This window comes from Spinacia oleracea, chromosome 6 (assembly GCF_020520425.1).
Source record: "Spinacia oleracea cultivar Varoflay chromosome 6, BTI_SOV_V1, whole genome shotgun sequence".
NCBI classification, from domain to species: Eukaryota; Viridiplantae; Streptophyta; class Magnoliopsida; order Caryophyllales; family Amaranthaceae; genus Spinacia; species Spinacia oleracea.
Window position 1 is genome coordinate 124,583,272 of NC_079492.1, and position 25,226 is coordinate 124,608,497.

Below are 25,226 nucleotides of genomic sequence, written 5' to 3' on the forward strand. Positions count from 1 at the left end.
TGTATTTATATATATAGAGACTAGAGAGAGAGGTTGAAACGAGAAATGTACAAGAAATTGCAACAACAATACATATGAATATTCAGACCTACTCCGTAATATTTAAGATGATTTTTCCCAATATTCAAACCAACTTCATTTTCCTTGTTTCTTTTGGTTTCTTGGAACTTGTAATAGGGTTTCGTTTTACATTTATAACCAATTAAATAATCATTTCCATGTCGTTCTAGATTAACCCCAAACTAATTAGATATTTTGTCCTTATGTTATCCTAAGGTGCTTATTTCATCTATCTGCGGTAATCTTTACATTTTCCGTAATGTTTTTTTTGTATTTTATCCTATTTTTTGGCATAAAAGTTTTTGATCTTTACATTTTCCGTAATATTCTTTATATTGTATTTTATACTATTTTTTGGCATAAAAATTTTTGATCTTTACATTTTTCGTAATGTTCTTTATATTGTATTTCATACTATTTTTTGGCATAAAAATTTACTTCCTCCGTCACGGAATACTCGCACCGGTTTGACCGACATATAGTTTAATGCAATTTAGTTGACTTAATTATTATTTAATTAGGTTGGAGTAGTTGATATTCAGTATAATTTAATTGACTTAATTATTATTTAATTAGGTGGGAATAGTTGATATTGAGTATTTTTTATATAGTTAGCGGGAAATGTATCAACTTTTTAAGGGGGATGGGGGTGATTTTTTTAATATTTTTTTAGATGTTAGTAATACAAGTAGGACTTTAGTAAGTGAGAGAAACAATATAAAATTTAAAAAATGTTATTTATAGAAACGGTGCAAGTATTTTGGGACGACTTTATAAGGAAAACAGTGCGAGTATTCCGGGATGAAGGGAGTACCGTCTTACCCCTTTTACACCCTACACCATTTACAATTTTTCATTCACTTTCTTACTACTTTATTCATTTTTTTACACCCACCTAAATTTTTACACATATTTTTTTTACTTTATTCATATTTTATTATGGTCCCCCACCTTTTTACACACTCTCCCTTTTTTTTGTCTTAACATTTGTCCTAATGGTAACTGTAAAGTTCATTTTGAAGTGGAGTTAGTTCTATTAATTAAATACTAACACGTTTAAATTTGAAATGTGTTACTTTCTCCGTCCTCAAAAATAGCTCCCGTTGTAATTTTAGGGTCAAATTTTAAAAAGTTTAACCATATATACTAGTAATATATTAATAAATAATGATATAATCATGACCTATAGTGCGGAGTATGGAATTAGTCTTTCATAATTTTAAGTATTACCGGTTCTGGTCTTCACGCTTCACACGACAACGGAGTTTACTCGGTGTTTACTACAAGTGGCAATGAATTTCTTAAGAAATGTTGACATTAACCAACTACGGAGTACCACGTACTAATTTCAAGTGGCTATGAAGGCAACGTAGGCATGCAGCTTAGTTTTTGCTTAAATTGTATTTTTACATTTCATATTCATTACCTTATTTATCTGTAAAATTGAACGCAGCAAATAACATGGCATAATTTTGGAATGTTATTCCTCCTCCTCTGACATTTCAAGAACACCCAAAAAACTCTCACGCAAGATCACACTAAGAGAGTTATTCTATTACAATATCTAAAAATAATAAGAGATCGAGATGGAAGCCAGAAGAGAAAATGATTTTAAGAAAACCATTTTTAAAAACTAAATGCTTGGTGTTGAGAGAGAGAAAATATATAAAATTGTTTGACATGAAATGCTTGGATGTTGCTAAAAGTACTCTTGTTACTTCAATCATTGACCAAGCGTCTCCTGCTCTCAAATTGATTGACTCAGACCGGGTATCTATATTATTTACAACATTACCAATTGCACGTTGGTTTTGTGGTGATTGGGGCTGAACTTGGTAGGGAGGACCCCGTGTTCGATCCCCCACAATAACAATTGGGAGAGGACTGTAATCTATCCGCTCATAATTCGCCCCGAATTCGGATTAGCCCTCAGGGTGAAGCGGGTGGTACACAAAAAAAATAAAAATTATTTACAACATTTTGAATTAATTTTGAAGTAATTAGCTAGTAGTAGTAAACAAAGAGTAGCAATATACCAGCTATGGAGAGGGTAAACGATCTTACCTAATTAGCTACTACTAGTAAACACCGAGTAGTCACCGTGTGAAGACCCTAAGATCGATTCAATTAATCAAAATTCTATATTAATTAGCTTGACGAAGAACGTCATACAATCACCACTTCTCAACATTCAACTTTTAATTTCAATTTCATTTCATTTACTATATAGCGTAATTTCTAATTCTTGTAGTGTATACATGTTGGAAATTTCTCATACAATGCATTTTCTTGGCGGACAAGCTACAACGTTCTAAGCTAGGATTTTAAAATCTGAAATGATAGAGACATTAACTAATAACGGTGCTCCTGCAAAAAAACAAAAACCTAATAATGGAACCGAGCAATGCCAACGCTCAGATTGTGCAGGGGTGTGCATGGTGCTCTTGGTGCACCTGTCCCAAAACGCACATAAATAACAATAAAACGCAACAAAAATAAAAACCGCAAAAAAAAGAACATTAACAAAAGAACATTAACAAAAAGAACATTGACAAAAAGAACACTAACAAAAAGAACACTAATATTGACAAATCAGACAAAAAGTACAAATATAAAAAGCAGTTATATTTTTTCTTGTTCTTTTAAGTTCTGGAAATGTTCTTTTCCAACAAATTTACAGTATGTTCTAATTAAAAAATAAAACGACGAACCTTTGATGAACTTTAAAACCAGATTTATAATTTTTCTTGTTCTTTTAAGTTCTGGAAATGTTCTTTTCCAACCAATTTATGTTCTAATTAAAAAATAAAACGACGAACCTTTGATGAACTTTAAAACCAGATCTATATTTTTTCTTGTTCTTTTAAGTTCTGTAAATGTTCTTTTTCAACCAATTTATGTTCTAATTCCGTTATTTTATTTATCAAAAGATATCTGAAAACAACACTATAAATATGTAAAAAGAACAATTGCTGATTCTAAAAAAGAACACACTGTTTTGATGCCACAAAAATAGAAAGTTATAAGAAAAGAACATTAAAATTTAAAAAGAACATAGAATTAAGAACGAGAAAATTTACCTTAATCACCCGATGCACCTTCATCAACAGCATAAACCTCTTTGAATGAATAAAAAAATTCAAAAAATAGCGAAATTGAAATAGTATTTCGCTTAATAAACTAGTTTTTTGTAAACGTAATTCAATTAAAATCACATTTCAGAGAAAGAAGGAGGAGAAAATTTGTTTTGAACTTTCTCTCTCATAAAATCTCTCTTTTGTTGGGAGAAACTAAAAGCTCTCCTCTTTCTCTCTCAAGAATGTGTTTCTAAAATGAGAAGTTATGAATTCAATAGGAGAAATATTATATATATAGAAAATGAAAAATAAAAAAAAATAAAATAAAAGAGGGGGAAGAAGAAGAAATACAAGCCATGTTCATGATAAGAACGGTACACTTGTTTTTTTTTTTTTTGGGTTTTGTTGTTCTGTTCTTTTATGTTTATTAGATATAAATCTTAATGTTCTTTTATGTTTGTTCTTTTTTCAAAAAGTACAGTATTGAAGAGCAAAGGAAGCTTTTACTTGACCAGCAACAAATGATGTTAAATCTTCAAAAACAGCTGAAAGAACAAGAAGAGAGGCTGAATAAACAGAGAAATTCCTCAAAAGAACAAAAGGAGGATGAACCTAAAAGAACATTATAAATAAAGAAAAAGAACATTATAAGTACAGAAAAGAACATATCATGTAGAACACTTATTTTAACCATGTAAAACAACATTACCAATAAAAAAACGAACAACAATAGAGCATAAAAGAACATAATAAAGTAAAGAAAAAGAACATTAAAAATAGCAGAAAAGAACATATCATGTAGAACACTTATTTTAACCATGTGAAAAAAGAACAACAAAAAAAATAAAAGAACAACAAAAATGGTAAAAGAACAATTTGATCTGAAGTGTGTAATATCAAAAGAACAACAAGCTAAAGCAAAAAGAACAAAGACCAACAAGCTAAAGCAAAAAAGAACAACATGTTCAATAATTATTTTGTATTATTACAATCTCTTAATACATATATGAGAACCAATATATAAAAGAACAAAAGATAAGACTAAAAGAACATATAAAATCGAAAAAAGAACAGAAATCAAAATCATCAGAAATATATAATCAAGATACATTAATCATCAAAATTATCAAAATATAGAATCAAAATACATTAATTAGGGTTATTGAGAAATGCAGAAATCGAAATGATCAAAAAAATCAAAATAAATTGAAATGATGAAAATAATGAACATGGAAATCAAAATCATCATAAATAAGTAATTCGTTTTAAAAAATTAAAAAATTACCTTCACAAATCGGATTATCAGCAGAGGAATTCAAATTTGAAGAAGAAGAATCAATAGAATTTGATATTGAAGTAGAAAAATCAACCAATATCTGAGAATTTTCTATTACTTTCTCTCTCCTCTTCACAGTTTCTATCTCATTTCCATAGTTTTTCTCTCTCCTCTTCACAAATTCTGATTCGAAAATTATAAAAAAGAAGGTATATATACCAGAAAAATGGAGTGAAAAATAAAAGAACGAAAAAAAAGGGACATAGCAGTCATTGTTCTTTTTTTTAACAAAAGAACAACGTTTGTTCTTTTTTTTAACAAAAGAACAACGTTTGTTCTTTTTTTATCAAAAAAACAACATTTGTTCTTTTCTTCTCCGAATTCAACAAGATATCCGCGTTTTATATTTATTGCATGTCGTTTGGACACCAGTGCACCAAGAGCACTGTGCACACCCCTGCACCATCATATTTGCGGAGCAACGCCACACATTAATAACCGATGTGGATAATAATTGTGATGATATTCATGACTATTTATTTTTATTTTAATATTCATGTACCTAAAAACTCTTCTCTCTCTCTACGATTCTCTCTCGGTGCACGTCTTCTCCACGCTACACCGTCGCCATTGCAGGAGCTCCATGGGAAAGAAGAGGGAAGCATGGTAAGTTCGGCTAAAAAACCGGGAAAACCACACAGACCAGAATCTTTATCGATGACCTTGAAATCGGTCGATGACGTAGATAGTGGGGATTCCAGCTTCGGATATTGACTATGAGAGGGAAATCCTTTCTCCGACGGTCGGGACTGGCGGAGTTATGGCGTCAATCGGAAGCAAAAAATCAGTTCTTAGAATGGTTAGGGCCGGGGGGATGAAAAGCGCTACGAGAATTAGTTCGACGGAGGTATATTATGTTTCTTCACCAATTTCCTCACTCGCTTTTTCTGAGAAATCAGGTTTTCATGTTCCTTTAAATCTTGATTTTCGGTTCATGTTAGCCCTAAATCAACATTGCGCCCTAAATTCCATAAACCTAAAGTGAAATTACTTTAGATGACATTCATGATGAAATTCAGTTTTGGGATTCTTTGATTGTCTGTTTTATTTTGGGGCAAACCCACCCACAAATGTGATTGATGGCTTTGTGCGAAGGGTGTAGGAGAAACTTGGGTTAGATAAAGTAGATGCGCTTGGTAATGGGGTGCATCGCTTTACTACTCTTGGAAACAGGGACAAAGTGTTAGCCATGGGGTTTCAATTTTTTGATAAGAAACCATTCATTGTGAAACCTTGGGAAAAAACAATGAGTATGAAAAAAGATGATATCAAGTATGTCCTTTTATGGATCCAACTCCCTCAGTTGGATTTCATGTATTGGGGAGAGAACAGTCTCTTCAAGATAGTGGTTATGGTTGATAAACCCTTGAAAATGGACCAAGCTACTTTGATGAGGGAGAAACCACATTTTGCTAGGGTACTTGTGAAGATGAGCCTCACGAATTACTTCCTTGATTCAATAGAATATGAAGATGCATATGGGACAGTGATGAACCAACACATTGTGTATGAATGGAAGTCGGTTTTCTGTGGTGTTTGTAAAGGCATGGGGGACTCTGCTGAGAATTGTGTCATGAAAACAAAAGTTGTATGGCAGCCTAAGGTGCAAACACAGAAGCATATATGTTGAAAAGGAAGTGGAGGGTGATAGCTTTTAGGGGGCAAAGAGGAGCCTAAGACCTATCAGAACCATTGTGACTAGAAGTGTTACACCAACTAGAAACTCTTTTGAGGTGATGCATCGGGAGGATGGGGATCTACCCCAGTAAGGAGCTTGAGTGCATGTGGCTCTTCAGATGTGAGAGTGATGGAGATGACATTGGGGAGGTTAAGGATGCCTTTCTGAATTTCTATCAGACCTTACCGGGGTCAACTATAGGGGTTAGGAAGCCTGTTAACCCAATTGTACGTCATTGCTATGGGACCAGTTCTCACTGAAGATCACCACCACCTCCTTAACAGATGCATCAATGCAGAGGAAGTTAAGAAAGCCATGTTCTCCATTGGGAATGATAAATCTCCTGGTATGGATGAGTGTGGCAGTAGATTTTATGAAAATGCTTGGGGTATTGTTGGTAATGAAGTGGTGGAGGTTATTCAAAACTTCTTCTCTAATAGTAAATTGTTAGAGAATCTAAATCCCACTTCTATTACTATGATTTCCAAAACAAATTGCCCTTCCACTGTGATGGATTTTAGACATATCTCATGCTGCCATGTCCTATACAAATGTATCACAAAACTGTTATGTTCAAGACTACAGTCAGTCCTCCTTGATATCATATCCAAGAATCAAGGAGTTTTTCTTGAAGGAAGAAGTATCCTTCACAATGTTCTTATTTGTCATGACCTGGTGAAACACTACACAAAGAAGGCTAGTCAAAAGAGTTCCATGATAAAAATTGGCATCAAGAAAGCTTATGACACATTAGATTGGAGTTTTGTGAAGAAAATGTTCACTACTACAAAACGTGCCACATTTGGACTCCATATCCTCGACGCGTGCGGCATCGCGTCAGGGGAAAAAAGAAATTCCGTGTTTCCTGGACGGTGTTTGGCGTCGAGATGTGACCGACTACGTAAGTCGTCCATAATTCATGTGCACTGCGTCCATTAAACACGTGCCCCTGTACATGAGGGATAAGCCCGCTGAATCTTCTAATTTCGAGTTAACCGCCCAACTCGACCCACTACCACCACTCTCCCAACAGAAACCCTAAACTGATTTATACTCTGCAAATCCAATCTTCTCGCTAATTCGATCACCACCCCTTCGTCAATTCATCTCAGGTTTGTCGCCAATTCCTTTGCTTTTGTTTTTTCTTTCTTCTTTTGTTGCTCAATCTGATAATTTTTTTTTTATTAAATTCTTCATCTTTCTCATGAATTCCAAGAGTCACAGTCGCGGACACCATTAGAGCTTCTTCAATTCACATTCAATTTCGCGGCTTTGTGTTGGAATTTTCGAGGTACCACATTCAATCTTGTCCATTCGTGTTTTCCTGTTCTTTCAATTCTCTTTGATATTTTCATTTTGATTGCTATATATGTGATTATGTAGAAACCTATGAATTTCAAACATTATTATGTTAATTTTGATAACTTTTGATTCTCTAGTTGGTTTGGTACTGACATGGTATTATCTTATGAATGTTTAGCATTTAAATTTATTGATAAAATCAGTTTGTTAGAAAATTAGTTTGTTTATGCATAAACCGATCCAAAAAGAACTTCAATTGCTAGAACAACAATGTGACTGTCAATTCTGTTTGAAAGCATAAATTATGTGGTGTTGTTGTTGCAAGGGGGTATTGGGTGCTTCTGTTGTTGCTGGGTGCCCTTCATGTTGTAGTGTTCTGTTCTACATGATCGATTGGGCTAAGGACGGGTTTGTACGTTCTGTTGCAGTAGGTTCATTGTGTATTTATTCATGTTGCTGATGTGTTTTGTAAAATACTCAATACTAAATGTGAGAATTGGTTTCCCTGCCTTCTCATTGATTGTGTAGTATGAATATATACAAGTTAACAGTTACGAATTAGCAATATTCTAGGCTAGATTTATGTAACTACATAGCTGCTAATTAGGAGACTAATGGCTGCCATTTGCTTACTTCTTGGATACTTTTTTTATTCCTTGGGGATGGTTTTTGTGGCATGTGTCGTCTTTCCTTAATTCCTGATAGATTTTTTGATGGTGGGCCGGCTCTTGGTCATATTATGTACTAGTCCTTTGAACTGCTATTTCCATCAAAGATGTTTCTCCTTGCTTGATTTAGTGCCAACTTGCTGTCTGCGAATCTCTAGAATTAGAGGACTACTTATCTGCCATAGCTACACAAGATGACATTTCATGTTGTTTGGACTTGTGTGATCAGGGTGAACTGGGTGAGCTGGACTTGTTTGGACTTGGGTCTTGAATTTCAGGCTCGTGTTATTTAGATCTTCTTCACAATGTTGTAGCTTATTATTTCAAGAACAGGAAGAGTCTGGTGATGATTTCTTACCCTGCTCTCCTTAGACCTTAGTTTAATGCATTTAGAACTTAGCACATAGCCTCATTTTCTGTGCTTTCTCAAGCAGGGGTGTGGTAAGAATCAACCTGATTTTCTGTGCTTTCTGATATTGTATTCGACTGAAAAGAAAGCCAAACAAAATAGGGTAGCAGATATTTGTATTAGCTAGAATTAGGAAATCAGACTAATACAATGGGTATGGAGTTATGGACTATTGAATATATAACTGGATACAGCAAGGTATGAATATAATGTATTTGTTCAGTTCAGTTGTTCAGTTCAGTTGTTCAGTTCAGTTTTCATTAGTTCAGTTGTTCTGATTTGTCCATTTGTTCAGTTCAGTTGTTTTCATTAGTTAAGTGACGTTCAGTTGTTCATTTGTTCAGTTCAGTTTGTTCTGATTTGTTCATTTGTTCAGTTCAGTTTTTCATTTGTTCAGTTCAGTTGTTCATTTGTTCAGTACAGTTTATTCTGATTTGTTCTTTTGTTCAGTTCAGTTGTTCATTTGTTCAGTTCAGTTGTTCTGATTAGTTCAGTTGTTCTGTTGCCTTGCTTGCTGATATTCTGTTTTTTTTTTGTGACTTGTCTTGCAGTTGCTATATAGTAAGGGATGACTTATCGCAAGAAGGTTCGAGCTACTGCTGAAACAGATGCTACTGGATCAGCATCAAAGTCGCTACCTTCACGTACCTCATCTTTGAGTGAAGCTGCATCACAACCAATCAAAAAGCATGCTACTCAATCACAACCATCTCAGGTTCCTAAGTCTGTTATATTTGGACCATTCTCTCCACCGGGTACAACTACATCGATGGTTGCACCTCCATGTTCGAGTACTGCAAAAAGTGCGCAGCAAGCTATATGGAAAACACCACCTACTGGATCAGCATCAAATTCACTCGAGGCATCAACTAAAAATAAAATTCCACCTAAGATTACTTCCAAGATTTCAACTCAACCTAATATCCCACCTTCAAAATCACTGAAATACCCTTCTACTTCCTCCGGTCAGATCCCACCTAATATGCCATCTCTTGTGCCGCCTTCTAGTCATACTAAAACATCAGCAAGAGATTCTCAATCACAACAGAAAAGTGTTCAAGAACCAAAGGAGAACTCAACAAAATCGAAGTCCTTCCGGGAATATCCAGATTGGCGCGAAAATGTAGATTTTGATGACAAGGAAGAGGTTATGACCATTGGTAAGTTCACTTAGTACTGCTCCTAGTATTCTTTTTCTGATTTTAGCTAAGCATTTCCCTTTGATAACGAGACTGTTCAGAACAAGTTTGGTAGGGCCTTGAAAGAAAGCCATGGGTGACTTTGCAGTTTTGCCTCAATTAGTGCCTCATATATACAGCTGAATCTTAATTAATAGTTATCTAGACCATTACCACCTAGAAATTCCTGATTACTATCTCTGTCACAAAAAATAGGCCACCGTACATCCCAAAACAATAAATAACTCCTACCTAAGTCTATAGCTAATCTGATCATGGACCAGGCAATACACCAATACATTGTATTTCTGAATGTAAAACCAAAAGAATCTGAAATGTTTAAACAGCCGCAACAGAGTATTTCCGGCAACAGATAAACAACTGGTCATATTTTGTTTTCAGCTTTGGTGTACTCCCTTATTGTATGTTCATTGCTATTATACTAAACTCTTTTTATGCAGATGCTAAGGGTAATTATGGAGTGGCGAGTGGTCCTATTCAGGCAATCGATGTCTGGAGTAACAACGGCGTCAAGTACTTTGTTGAATTCAATGACTTATGTCAACCGCTTAGGAAAGGTGGACAGATCCTGGTCAAATTCATTGGTAGCCTTGCAAAGATGAAGCCTTACTGTCCAGTTGGAGAAACAAATTGGAAAGATGTCGATGGGGCTTTAAAAGGAAAATTGATAGACGAGATAAAAGTAAGTATAATCTTAGTAAATCATCTATTTCAATCTGAAATATGACAGTTTAATCTGAAATCTAATATGCCTTTGATACCTGGTGTTTGTTAGATTAGAAATTTATTAGAAATTTTAATAAAGGAAAAGAAGAAAAAAAAAATCTGAAATCTGGGGATAACATATACGAAGTAGTTGGGATTATAAAAAGAGAAACAACCATAGTGAGTATCCTTACTGTCAAATTTTTTACTGAACCTAGCTACTTTACCAAAACGATTTTGATTTTTGCAAAATAAGTGTTCTAATAGCACACTTTTTGAGGCACAGAGTTATTGAAAAGTCAAATATTTAACATAGCCTCGTGAGGCAATTGGGATACGTGACAAGACTCATACTAGCCCATGGAAGTTGATCTAAGCTGCATCTTCACTCTTTTTTCTTTCCTTGCATTGTATTCTATACGGTGATGGGGAGACAGGGTTTTATTCTAGTCAATATATGAGATATTCTTCTGTTAAAATGATTCTAAAGAGAAATTCCTCCCTTTTAATTCTTTCTTTACTCCTCTTAAATACTCTCATTGTATGACACTTATTTCGAGAATGGTGACAACAAGAAGGGTGCAACTTTTCAATTATGGTTTTTAAAAATAAGAAGATTCATGCAAATTCAATGTTGTGCAACGAAATTATCTTAACTCTGCTAGTTGACCTCATAAACTTTTAGTGGGAGATGAGGTTTGCTGCAAATAAATAAGTAATGTGGCAACAAAGCCTACCAAACTCTCTCATTGCTACCTGTATATGAGAATACATACACTACACTTCTCCTGTAGCTACTATTAATAGTGCTTGCTAGTACGTTGCCACCATCTTTTACTGCCGAATGATGCTGTTATTTTTAGTTTTCTTACTGTAACCTCTATGAATGGTGAATTCTCATATACAGGTGAATTCTTTATAATTTTGACTTGGAACCCTTTCTTGATTCCTATGCTGATTGTGGTAAATTCTTTTTTAAAGGATCGCTTTGTTATTCCTGATGGTTCGGTATACGTCACGCAAATTCTCAAGCGTGCCAATAAAAGCTGGAAGCACTATAAATACTCTCTCAAGAAAGATTACTACAAACCAGAGGAGAAAACAGAAGAACAGATGGTTAGAGAAGCAGTGCCGCGACATGGAATTAGCGGTAAAGAGTGGGTAAAGTTGGTTAGATATTGGTATTCAGATAAAGGGAAAGTAAGTACCACGTTCTTAATTGAAGTTTAATTTATCTTTGTTTATTATTTGAAAAAGATAATTATTTTCTTAATAAATCTCTTTGGATGTGAGTGCAGAAATTGTCAGAATGTGGAAAAGAAGCACGAGCCTCCCAAACTCAATTTCACAGATCTGGTTCTAATAGCTATGCAAACCAACAAGCTGATTATGTACAAATCATGAATTCTTTTATTTATTTAGGATGGTGTCATATTTCTAGATTTTCTTTATACTTCTTATATTGCTACTCATATATAGGAAGACGAGCATGGAGTAAAAATGAGCTTATTAGCCCTTTGGATAAAGACTCATTCGGGCAAGGCAGGACCTTTCTTCCAAACACACTCACTGATGATTTTGTTGTATGAGTCCATATTATTAAGCTATTTGATTGAAATACTTACAGTGCATACTGCACCAAATGTAATTCCCGAATAATTTCTGAAATTTATCTTGCATTGTTATCCTATTTTTTTTGTGCAGGATGATGCAAAGGCCAAGGTTGAATCGCTGAAGACTGTAGGTCCTTCTAAGTCTCAACAAGAACTCGAAAATGAAGCCTTTGAGGACACTATGCATGGTGGAAAGATACTAGAACGTCCAGTAGGTTACGGACTTGGAGTTCGAAAGAGCGACGTTTATGGAGTGCATGGTGTGCTAAGGAAGAATGGGTATGGAAAAATCCGTCATAGGACCGTGGTGATGGAAAATGTGAAAGAAGAAGTATCAGCTATCAACAAGAAAAATGAAACACTGGAGAAGGAAAATGGAAAGCTGCAAGAGCAAGTGAAAGAGAATAATTGGCTGCTTAAAACTCTTATTGGACAATTTTCTCAACTTGTAGGTCAAGTTCGTACGGGAACTGCTTCAACAAAAGCTCTTGATTGTGCACAACAAGTCTTGGGAATGGCACATCAAAGGGTAATTATTCTAATTTCTTCTCGTTGAACTCTTTATGCATTTGACTCTTCTATAATTTCAGTGTTCTTGTTCGACTTCTTGTTGCATTTTCATATTGATAAAAAACGTTTGTTGTGGAAAATTTTATGTTCAATTGAATTGTGCTTATTGATTCAATTAATAGTATCTCCGATTTAATTAGCCATAGTTTTCGAAATATGACGAGAGTTGACCTTTAAAATAAAAGGATTTTGATGGGTAATGTAGGATTCTTGAGCTCAATTTTTCTTATTAACCTGAGATGGTTGTGATTGAGTAGCATGCTTTTTGGTTGGTTATGATGCAGCTTCACTCAAAGATGAGGTACGTGAAGGTAGCAACTTTGATGCTGATCCGGTAGCATCTGTTTCAGCAGTAGCTCGAACCCTCTTGCGATAAGTCATCCCTTACTATATAGAAACTGCAAGACAAGTCACAAAAAAACAGAATATCAGCAAGCAAGGCAACAGAACAACTGTACGGACTGAACTAATGAAAACAACTGAACTGAACAAATGAACAACTGAACTGAACAAAAGAACAAATCAGAACAAACTGAACTGAACAAATGAACAACTGAACTGAACAAATGAACAAATCAGAACAAACTGAACTGAACAAATGAACAATTGAACGTCATTTAACTAATGAAAACAACTGAACTGAACAAATGGACAAATCAGAACAACTGATCTAATGAAAACTGAACTGAACAACTGAACTAAACAAATACATTATATTCATACCTTGTTGTATCCAGTTATATATTGAATAGTCCATAACTCCATACCCATTGTATTAGTCTGATTTCCTAATTCTAGCTAATACAAATATCTGCTACCCTGTTTTGTTTGGCTTTCTTTTTAGTCGAATACAATATCAAAAAGCACAGAAAATCAGGTTGATTCTTACCACACCCCTGCTTGAGAAAGCACAGAAAATGAGGCTATGTGCTAAGTGCTAAATGAATTAAACTAAGGTCTAAGGAGAGCAGGGTAAGAAATCATCACCAGACTCTTCCTGTTCTTGAAATAATAAGCTACAACATTGTCAAGAAGATCTAAATAACACGAGCCTGAAATTCAAGACCCAAGTCCAAACAAGTCCAGTTCACCCTGATCACACAAGTCCAAACAACATGAAATGTCATCTTGTGTAGCTATGGCAGATAAGTAGTCCTCTGATTCTAGAGATTCGCAGACAGCAAGTTGGCACTAAATCAAGCAAGGAGAAAAATCTTTGATGGAAATAGCAGTTCAAAGGACTAGTACATATTATGACCAAGAGCCGGCCCACCATCAAAAAATCTATCAGGAATTAAGGAAATACGACACATGCCACAAAAACCATCCCCAAGGAATAAAAAAAGTATCCAAGAAGTAAGCAAATGGCAGCCATTAGTCTCCTAATTAGCAGCTATGTAGTTACATAAATCTAGCCTAGAATATTGCTAATTCGTAACTGTTAACTTGTATATATTCATACTACACAATCAATGAGAAGGCAGGGAAACCAATTCTCACATTTAGTATTGAGTATTTTACAAAACACATCAGCAACATGAATAAATACACAATGAACCTACTGCAACAGAACGTACAAACCCGTCCTTAGCCCAATCGATCATGTAGAACATAACACTACAACATGAAGGGCACCCAGCAACAACAGAAGCACCCAATACCCCCTTGCAACAACAACACCACATAATTTATGCTTTCAAACAGAATTGACAGTCACATTGTTGTTCTAGCAATTGAAGTTCTTTTTGGATCGGTTTATGCATAAACAAACTAATTTTCTAACAAACTGATTTTATCAATAAATTTAAATGCTAAACATTCATAAGATAATACCATGTCAGTACCAAACCAACTAGAGAATCAAAAGTTATCAAAATTAACATAATAATGTTTGAAATTCATAGGTTTCTACATAATCACATATATAGCAATCAAAATGAAAATATCAAAGAGAATTGAAAGAACAGGAAAACACGAATGGACAAGATTGAATGTGGTACCTCGAAAATTCCAACACAAAGCCGCGAAATTAAATGTGAATTGAAGAAGCTCTAATGGTGTCCGCGACTGTGACTCTTGGAATTCATGAGAAAGATGAAGAATTTAATAAAAAAAAAATTATCAGATTGAGCAACAAAAGAAGAAAGAAAAAGAAAAGGAATTGGCGACAAACCTGAGATGAATTGATGAAGAGGTGGTGATCGAATTAGCGAGAAGATTGGCTTTGTGGAGTATAAATCAGTTTAGGGTTTCTGTTGGGAGAGTGGTGGTAGTGGGTCGAGTTGGGCGGTTAACTCGAAATTAGAAGATTCAGCGGGCTTATCTCTCATGTACAGGGGCACGTGTTTTATGGACGCAGTGCACATGAATTATGGACGACTTACGTAGTCGGTCACATCTCGACACCAAACACCGTCCAGGAAACACGTAATTTCTTTTTTCCTTTGACGCGATGCCGCACGCGTCAAGGATATGGCGTCCAAATGTGGCACGTTTTGTAGTAGTGTATGGAGGACAGAATCAAGGGGTAATTGTTTGAGTATTTTATCTCTTTTATTACTTTTGTACTTGTCATTACTTTCCTTTCTTGTTATTTGACTAATCATCCTAATTTGTTTTTCTTTTTAATTTATTTAATGCAATTTGATTTATCTAATTGTTATATAGGGAAATATAGACAACTAGGTTAGATCCCGTGCACGCACGGGTATTCAAATAATATTATTCTACCATCTTTTTGTAAAATATTTTGAGAACAAAATATGGTTAAAAAGTAAAGTAGTACTCCGTACGAATTACAAATGATCTTGCATATTTTCAAAATATTAACAAAGTTATGATATATGTTAGGATTTTTCAAATATTATTGTTTAGAAATAAATTAATTACAGTTGAAATTTTGTATTGAAGATCAAATAAATACAAACTTTTATATAAGACGGTCTTACACAAAAGACTGTTTTGGTGTCATATATATAAGTTAGACAATGGAACCAATTAGTTAACAATGTAACTAATTAATTAAACACTAGAACCAATTAGTTAAGCAATGAAACCAATTAGTTAAATAGTGGAACTAATTAATTAAACACTAGAACCAATTAGTTAAACAATGAAACCAATTAGTTAAACAATGAAACTAATTAATATATTAAACATTATAACTAATTAGTTAAGCAATAGAATCAATTAGTTAAACAATCAAAACGATATTTTCAGTAAGGCGGTCTTACACAAAAGTTGTCGTCAAATAAATAGGGAAGTTAAAAATTTAGTCAAAATACTGATTCTTTTCCATAAAAGTTAATTGAAATAAATAAAATAAAATAAAAAGTTTTGGTGGAATTTTTTTTTCACCAAGCTTCACTACAAAAACAAAGATCAACCAGGGCGATATTATTTGAGCAAAGAGGGTGAATTTATAGTCGCCTTTAAATGAACAAGCAACTAGGGTGAGTTTTTGTCGTTGTCTCATATATGAACAAATAGGGCGACTTGTTTGAGGTTTCCCTTCTTGGTAATAATACAAGGGCAAGTTTTAAAAGTCGTCCTGGTTGATCAAATAACTATACGGAAATAGTAAAACATGAGAGTTCAACTCGTTCAGCTATACGAAAATAAGAAAACATAAAAAAGAAACTTCAAGAGTTTTTATCTAAATCACCAAATGCCTTCCAGCCTTCCAGGAGCCATTGTTCTTCATTTTCCCTAAAATCCCAAATTCGTTTTCCCTAAAAAATAAATCAATGGATGCTAAGATATTTCGTTGCTTCTGATTCTCTCCCTAATTTCTTCATAGATTATCCTAATTTAGTCGAAAGTGATTGAATTTCTCAACTTGTTTATGCTTAGTTCGTAACCTCGGGGGTTTTGTTCGAACTTGTGATCTTCTGCTGAGATTTGTTTGAGAGAAGAACGATTTTTGCAGATTTGTTCCAGAGGAGACCGATTTCTGCTTATTGGTATCATCTACTTTTTTCCGATTTCAATTTCAATTTTCTGCAACTTTTGAGATGTATGGCGGTTTTCTGCAATTTCAATTTCAATTTTTTGCAATTTTTTATTGGTTTACACGCATTAATTGCTATTTTACTTAAGAAGAGAGATTACCTTTGCCTGTCAAATTACTGAAATTTTGAAAGATCATATAGATTACCTTGGCTAGTTAAAGCTCTTTGCAGTTTGTGTTGTAGAGAAATGAATATGATTAGCAGTTTATGTTGTTAGAAACATGATCTAAGGCATAAGACTTAGTCATATGTTGTAGCCTTGTGATTCAGAAAGCATAAGGCTTAGTCATCTGTTGTAGCCTTATGATTATGTCTGGTACAGTGGTACTTCTAGTTGTTGGGTGATTTTTGAGACCATCTACTTTTAGATTACCTTGGCTAGTTAAAGCTCTTTGCAGTTGGTTTTGTTGCTAGCAGCCTAGTACTTCTTATGTTCAATAAATACTTTGTACTCCGTAACAAAAAATGATGATGTGTGTGGATTGATCTAGCTTCTGATATCTTGTATTTGCTTATATTATACTGCATTGATTGGTATTCAATTTGTTACTTGTTACTTAAAAAGGATATTTGTTTATCACTTAAAACCTTAGACACACTGACACCAATATTAAAAAAACTCCCAAATTTAAACTAACCATTTAGATCTTCGATTTCAATAAACTGACATAGTGATGGTGTGCCATTTCCTTCTGTGATCATCATGTGTGTAAAGTTCAGTAAAACTGAGCATTTGTGAGTTTAATTCTAAAACTTCTAATGGTGGAAATATGTCTTGGGTTGGGGCAGTAAAGTTCAGGGTCATGTCTGAAATTATAGGGCATGATTGTTGTAGATGAAATTTTATCTTTATGCAAAATTTTTTGTTTCATCTGGTAGATGATGTGCTCCCCTGTCTTTGACATTGAGATTGTTGACAAGTTGAAACTTGAAAATGTAGTACATAATGTGTTAGATAGATTTTTTAATACTCCGTACACGAAACGCAGAATACATATTACAGGCAAATAAATCAATAATATACTGATTTTGGTTGAAAGGGGTGCAAGCAAAGTTCTCCCAGAAGAAATGCCGCATGTCGACATATGCTCTGTCCTCTCTACTAGAAGAACCTAATTGTAAGGGTGCGGGGTTCATTTTGAGTGAAATCGCCTTTCCCTTGATGTTTTCGGGGTTGAAATTCCATAAATGGTTGAAATATTTACATTATACTGATAAACGTTTGGAGGGAAGTTTCATTTGCTACTGATAAACTTTTGGAGGAAAATCTTCTTCATTTCTTTGCAGCTTTGTACTGGACTTATTCTTCCAGTTCTTATTAAGGAAATGGCACACCATCACATAATAAAGTGTCTTTTATGCTATTTTTCAAGAAACATAAAACCAAAGAAAAAACCTGTTTTCAGTTTTCTAAAAACTTAAAACAGAAATTGATCAATATCAAACGAGCCTTTAGTTCATTATTTTGAAATTAACTCCAGTTTGCATTAATTTGTGGTTTTAATACTGTTATATTGGGTTAAATATTGGTATATTTTTGCTGCAAAATTTGCGATTGATGTTTAGTGATTCAGTTTGGGAGGTTTTGGACAGAGAAATCTACTAATTTTGCATGGAAAAACACAAAGCAAGCAAGTCCTCATATGTTGGTGTGAATCAGAACCTATTTCCAACCCCGTTGTCCATTAGATAACGTGACTACAGAACTTTCTGTTATCTGATTTTCTCCCTCTAGTAATGATTCTAAAGTTGTCTCCTTCATTTTGTATAGTCATTTTCTGTTTGCTGCTTATGCACTTTCTGGTTTGGTTGATGCCTGCTACATTAAGTGCTAACTGCTAACTTCTTTTGCTACTAACTGTTGTTGCATTAACTGCTAGCTAACTGTTGTTGTTGTTAACTGTTGTGGCTGCTAACTGCTAACTGTTGTTACTGCTATTCTGTTGCTGCATTAACTGCCTTTTGGGAACTGCTGCTATTTTCGTGTTAAAATATGAATGATTGTGCCTCCCCACCCTTATAATTATTTTCAATCTTTTTCTAGATAGCATGGATAATGATAAAAGTTGGATGCATATTCAAGGGTTGAGCAATCGGCTACAACCAACTTACCGAAATGGTGTTAAAAGTTTTCTCGAATTTGCTTTCAAGGACACAATCCCTAATACTAGGGCTAAGAAAAGGTGTCCTTGTTTGAAGTTTCGAAATTATATCAACCATGATAGAGAGACAATGCGTGCCCATCTTTTCCGAGTAGGAATAGAGTCTGACTACAATCCTTGGATATTCCATGGAGAAGAACAATCCCTTGACATGGGAAACATGGAAATGTCCGAGGAGGAAGGCGATTGGTTTGATGATGAAGATCCTCTCGTATCAGAGGAGATGGAAACTTTGGTGCATGATGCCACAAATGTAGTGCCCGAGAATTTGAATGAGGAAGAAGAAGAGGATCGTGCTGAGATTCCCGATAAATTTCATAGGTTGATGAAAGATGCAGAAGAAGAATTATTCTCGGGTTGTAAAACCTTTTCAAGGTTGGAGTTCATCGTAACTCTCTTACATATTAAGGTTAGTGGACATTGGCCTGAGAAGTCATTTAGTCTGTTCTTTAATGCATTACAAAAGGCCTTCGATTATGATCCAAAATTTCCAAAAAGATCCCGTGAATCCCAGAAGTACACAAAAGATCTTGGGTTGAATTATGTGAAGATCCATGCTTGTGTAAATCATTGCATTCTTTATAGAAAGGAGTATGAAAATGCCGATTCATGCCCTAGAATACCTCAGGGGAAAGAAGGCAGTGGTGAATTGGATGATAGTGTCACATTTTCGGAATCTCAGGGGACCTCACAACGGCTTCCTAGAATACCTCGTCTAGTTCTTCGCTATTTTCTTTTAGTGCCTAGGATTCAAAGGCTTTTTATGTCTTCAAAAATTGCTAAGCATATGAGATGGCATAAGGATAGGAAAAGAGTTGATAAGGACATATTAAGGCATTCATCTGATTCAAAGGCATGGGAGAAGCTTGATGATTCATTTCCTGATTTTGCAGCCGATCCACGTAATGTGAGATTAGGTCTTTCAACTGATGGTTTCAATCCTGGTGCACATTTAGGCACTAAGTACAGCATATGGCCAGTCTTTCTAGTGCCATATAATCTCCCACCATGGATGTGTATGGCAAGTCCATAAATCATGCTATCACTCTTAATTCCTGGTCCAAAGTCCCCTGGAAATGATATAGATGTGTTCTTGGAGCCGTTGATTGATGAGCTTCAAGAGTTGTGGGAAATTGGGGTGAAAACTTATGATTCACATAGTCGCCAAAATTTTAATATGAAGGCAGCGCTATTGTGGACTATGAGTGATTTTCTGGCATATGGAAATCTGCCTGGTTGGAGTACTAGTGATAAACTTGCTTGCTCATCATGTCATAAGAATACTTGGCACAAGCGGTTAAAGTATGGATCGAAGGAATGATTTAAAGGTACTCGTATGTTCTAGGAACCCGATCATAGGTGGAGAAATGACAAGAAATCTTTTGATGGGGAAAAGGAGAGACGACCACCTCCGATTCCTTTGTCAGGGGATGAGATATTAGAGGCATTTGATGGTGTCCCCAATGTGATTTAATTTTTGGGAAGAAGCGAAAGAGAATTGATAGATACTTGTTTGACCAATGGAAGAAGTTGAGCATCTTCTTTAGACTTCCTTATTGGAGTAAGATTTTGATAAGACACAATTTAGATGTCATGCATATTGAAAAGAACATTTGTGACAGTATGTTAGGAACAATACTTGACATTCCTAATAAGACAAAAGACACCTTGAAAGCTCGAAAGGATTTGAAGGAGATGAATGTGCATCATAATTTAATTCCTATTAAGATAGGTGATAAATATGCCATCCCTAGAGCACGATATCAGTTGACATCTATAGATAGAGGCGTAAAGTTTGGAGTTCTTGTCCAAGGTTAAAGTGCCAGATGGTTACTCTTCTAACATAGCTCAATGTGCAAGTATGGAAGATGGAAAAATCTCAAACATGAAAAGCCATGATTGTTATGTGTTCTTGCAAGATTTGCTTAAACCGACATTTCAAGGCATCTTACCTAAGGAGGTGCTAGAACCTTTGGTTGAGCTTAGCTTATTTTTTAAGCAATTGTGTTCCAAAACTCTAAAAATTGATGTGTTGGAGAAGATGGAAAAGAGTATTGCAGTTACTCTTTGCAAGCTTGAAAAGGTATTTGTTCCGGCTTTCTTTGATATTATGGTCCACCTTCCAATCCATTTGGCCGGTGAGGCTAAGATAGCTGGCCCAGTGCAATATCGTTGGAAATATCGGTTTGAAAGGTAACCAGCTATTCCTTTTATATTAACATGTGAAGTTATTTTTTTATTGCAACATGTTATATAATGGTTACCGCTTGTAGGGAAATGCACACGATGAAACCTACTGTGAGTAACAAAGCACAACCAGAAGGCTCGATAGCTAATGCACGCATAATGGAAGAATATCTTGCCTTTATATCTAGATATCTAAATGGGATTGAGACTAAGTTCAATCGCATGAGTAGAAATGACATGGATATGCAAGAATCTCTGTTGTTTAAGTTATCAGTTTTCCAAAAGAAGGGGAATCCCAAGTTTGGGTGATCTGAGCTTTTATAAACTGTTCTAGACATAGGAAAAACAATGAGAGACCGGCCATTTCCTGTGTTTCCCAAGTTTGGGTGATTTTCATGTACTTGTATAGGTGTTGCACAAATAATACTGCAAGGGTCAAAGATGGGAGGGGTATGTGATGTGGTAGGAGTTTCATCTAAGAACAGGTTCTGGTGACTAGAAACTGTTGTCGAAACTTCTATTTGGCTAGTTGGTGCTTGGTAAATATGGTAATAGTACACTTAAAATTTCCGTACATTCGTGAAAAGAACATTGCCTGAAAGGGTGACCGAAAGTCTAGATCCTGATCTTCTTACAAACATAGAAGGAGAGAGCGGGAAGATGTTGGAGATCTTGATATCTATACTTGAAATAGTTGTTTCTTGTTGTGCTGACATCCCACAAGATAGGATTGACATGAGTGATGTTGTTAGAGAGCTATCATCAATTAGAAATAAGCAGATGATCAAAATTCCATAGGGTCATGATTCTACTAATTAATACTTTGCCTACAGCTTGACTCAGCAGTACATGATCAATGATCTACTCCATAACACAATATTTTTCTATTGATTCGCAGAAGTTGGATTTCAGTTATTCGTTGTTTAGTAGTGGAGGGTTTGTACTTTGTAGGTGCAATATCAACCTCTGTAATATTTCTGTATCATATATACCTTCAAGGGTTCAGTTGGCAAGATACTCATAGAAAAACTAAAAAAGAATGACATGCGTTTCATTCCCTTTGCGAAAGTCATCAGGGCATTCCTTCCATCTCCTTTTCAGGGATCAGCAAACAATACAATAAGCCATTTTTATTTTTTCTAACCTTCCAGATTATTCCTAATGTTCTGAAATTAGTTAGTTATAAATTTCAATTTATTTCAACGAATGAGAGCAGACATGCAGTCATAATATAATGCTATGTGGATTGTCTTCTAAGTTCAAATCTTTTGAATGTTTTCTGAGTTTTTTAAATTAATTGTTTTGAAATTAACGTAAGTCCTGCAATAATGATGACTAGCAAAATTATGTCTGGACGTATGATCGAAGTTCTATCATGATTAATTGGTTTGCATTTGCTGAGCAGGATTTGGTTGTAATTTCTAAACATAGATTGGTGCTTGTTTCTCTAAAGATCTTCCATGTATTGTATCACCCTCCTGCTATACATGCTTTACTTAGGTTTTTAGATGATAAAGAAAATGGTTGAGCTGACAGATTCAACTGTGGATGTACTAAGAATCTATTCTAACATACTCCTACCTGTTTACAGGATCTTGATGCTGGCTGGTACTGAATCAAGGAATGTTTGTAGGCTACATATTACTCACAATTCTGCTGGGGTGTTGTTATCGGTTGCTCAAACTCAGTAATCAAGCTGTTGTGCTCAACTTTATGACACAATCAGGACAGCATGTAAAACTGATCGCCTTGGAAGATGCTTGATCACAGTGCTTATTTTATTGTACGGACAGATTCACCAAGGTTTTAGCCTGTATTCCCTTTTTCTGGTTTCCTGGTGGTCAAATTATATGATATATGTTGTTCTCCAATCACCTATTCTCATTATATGATATATGATTTCAAAATCTTCTGCATATTTCTTACACAATCAGTTGTCTTTTATGATATATGATATATGATTTATTTTTTTAAAAATAAAAATAAGAACAAAGAGGGCGACTTTATCAAGTTGTCCTCTTTGATTTTGAACAAACGGGACGCACACAATTTCCCTATTTAAACTGTTTTAGAGGGCGAAAAATAATAAAAAAGGGCGAGATTTAAGTTGCCCTCCTTGTTTTCAAACAAAGAAGGCGAAAATTATTTGCCCTCTTTGATTTTGATCAAAAAGGGAGAATATATAGTGTTGCCCTGGAAAGCTAATAGGACGAACCTAACAGGGCGAGTTAAGGGCGATTTTTTTTCGCCCTTAAAAGCTAAAAGGGCGATATTTTGATCAAAGAGGGAGACTTTTTTCGCCCTCTTTGATCCTGTTTGTTGTAGTGAAGAAGTGACACGTGTCACTCCTGTTGTTTATTCCAGTATAATGTAAAGATTCTATAAGGGATACCAAAAGCTTTTATTAAAATAACCTCATGAGTTCCCTCATAAAATAGAGATAGATTTATCTAAAATTTAACAATATCTATATTTAATTTTTTTTTGAAGGTAAATATCTATACTTAATTTGAGGGATGCTAATATCGCAAATTGAAAAAGGAGATTATTACGGATATTTTACGTTATAATTAAATATATTGAACTTCAAAATTGCGCGGGTGTTGAGCGAATTCATAATTCCGATGTATTTCGTGACAATTTCATTGATAATTCGGATTTATTTCGTAACAATTTCATTGATACATCGATTGATAGATCTAATTAATAACTTTAATTAACTTTGTCAAGATTTTGACGTCATCGTATTAACCACTACGAGTACAAGTTAGTCTTAATATCTCGGAAAAGATTACATGTACACCTAGTGTACAAGATTCTCTTGTACAACGCCATTAATTTGTTGACACATCATCAAACCCATTAAAAAATGAGAATGAAAGACAATAAATATGTCATTTCAACCAATAGAAAAACATGGTATACAAGATGCTTTGTACATTAGGTGTACATGGGACAATGATAGAGTGGCCCTAAGGGTTGGTAACCCTTTTTATATTGAATTTTGATGGGTTACAAATGCATTGAAACTTTACTAGCTTACAACACTTTCTCTCTCCAATAAATTATGCTTATATACGGAGTATTATTTTATGTTATAGTATCTTAGGGGTTGTCAACCCTTAGGGTCAAACAAACATTTTCCGTGTACATGTAGTAGGCTCCTAATATCTCGGACTTATCAACCAATTCCTACCCACTGCTTAACATTTCAATGCATTCACATTCTTGAATACGAAGTATAAGATGATTGGATATAAGCCATATATGATCAATTATGGTCTAAATTGCCTGTTGATTTTTGTTTTTGAAAGACTATTGACTCTTATCAAATCTTACGAAATTAATTTAATTAGAAAGATGCTAGCGATTGTGACGTTATACAAGTACTACGTATATCTTTGGGTGCAGAATTTTATCATCATTCAGGCCATTCACCAGCAATAATTCAGGCCTTCACACGGCGACCGTAAACCGGCGACTGGTTTACCACTGAATTGTCTAGCATCATTCCGATAAGACATGTTCAAGTTGGTGAATCAAACCTAACAAACATATAGTCGATCAACGGCAAAATTTTGTATGATGCAAATTTGTTGTATTAAAATAGCAAAGTGATAAAGGTTTTAAGTAACTTGTGACAAATTATTTGTGTGGCAATTTCTTTTTAGTTACATAAAAATATATTACTTCCTCTGTTCTTATATAAATTACACAATTGAGTTATGGACACAAATCATACAAGCCTCTTTGACTTTATTTTGTAATTTATACTTAAGAAAAAACATTGTCGTGTGAGGTATTATTACATTTGTCTCAATAAATATATTTTAAATATCAACTTTTTATAATTTTTTATTATTCACAATTAAATATATTAGAGTTTGAAATCGTGCATTGACAAACGTACCTAAATAATTGTGTCGTTTAAAAAAGACCGGAGGAAGTATTAGATAGTGTAATTTACAAGATAAATGAAAATATGTATTTAGTATAACTATAATAATAACAAAAAAAATTATTCTTTTATGGACTACTTTATTTAAATATTAAAATAAAGTTAGAGTGTTATTTTCTTAATTGCGGAATACAATTCTAAACTTCTTATTCAGGTTGTTGGATAGAATGTAAAGTATGAGTTTTAAGTACGTACTGGTAGAAAATTTTTATCCCACATTGATAGAAAAAGGAATTTTTCCCCTGTTTAAATATGGTCATATGTTGTATATACTTCGAAGTACTTCCCTTAG

The 25,226-nt window shown here is 34.5% G+C and overlaps 1 protein-coding gene across 4 annotated transcripts; it reads left to right on the plus strand.

The window, feature by feature from the left end:
• The first annotated feature begins 4,928 nt into the window (after positions 1–4,928).
• Positions 4,929–22,894, plus strand: LOC110775643 (uncharacterized). 4 transcript variants are annotated; one of them, XR_008923382.1, is made up of 11 exons: positions 4,929–7,263; positions 7,368–7,442; positions 9,082–9,690; positions 10,170–10,411; positions 11,416–11,634; positions 11,733–11,825; positions 11,914–11,976; positions 12,139–12,576; positions 12,902–15,144; positions 16,470–16,579; positions 22,568–22,597. XR_008923382.1 is itself a non-coding variant. In XM_056831502.1 (9 exons), the coding sequence occupies exons 3-9, from the start codon at positions 9,099–9,101 to the stop codon at positions 22,589–22,591; spliced, it is 1,671 nt and encodes a 556-aa protein (XP_056687480.1). In that variant the 5' UTR covers positions 4,929–7,263; positions 7,368–7,442; positions 9,082–9,098; the 3' UTR covers positions 22,592–22,894. The 4 variants fall into 4 exon arrangements, 1 of the variants encoding a protein (XP_056687480.1); XR_008923383.1 differs by lacking the exon at positions 16,470–16,579 and having other exon boundaries at positions 22,568–22,894; XR_008923384.1 differs by lacking the exon at positions 12,902–15,144 and having other exon boundaries at positions 22,568–22,894.
• Positions 22,895–25,226: the final 2,332 nt, after the last annotated feature.

What these genes read in the sequence shown, in the direction of transcription:
- LOC110775643 (XM_056831502.1), top strand. Translation starts at nt 9,099, where the DNA reads ATGACTTATCGCAAGAAGGTTCGAGCTACTGCTGAAACAGATGCTACT. An exon ending in AATTGATAGACGAGATAAAA is followed by an intron (nt 10,412 to 11,415) that starts GTAAGTATAATC and finishes TCTTTTTTAAAG; the next exon opens with GATCGCTTTGTTATTCCTGA. An exon ending in GGTATTCAGATAAAGGGAAA is followed by an intron (nt 11,635 to 11,732) that starts GTAAGTACCACG and finishes ATGTGAGTGCAG; the next exon opens with AAATTGTCAGAATGTGGAAA.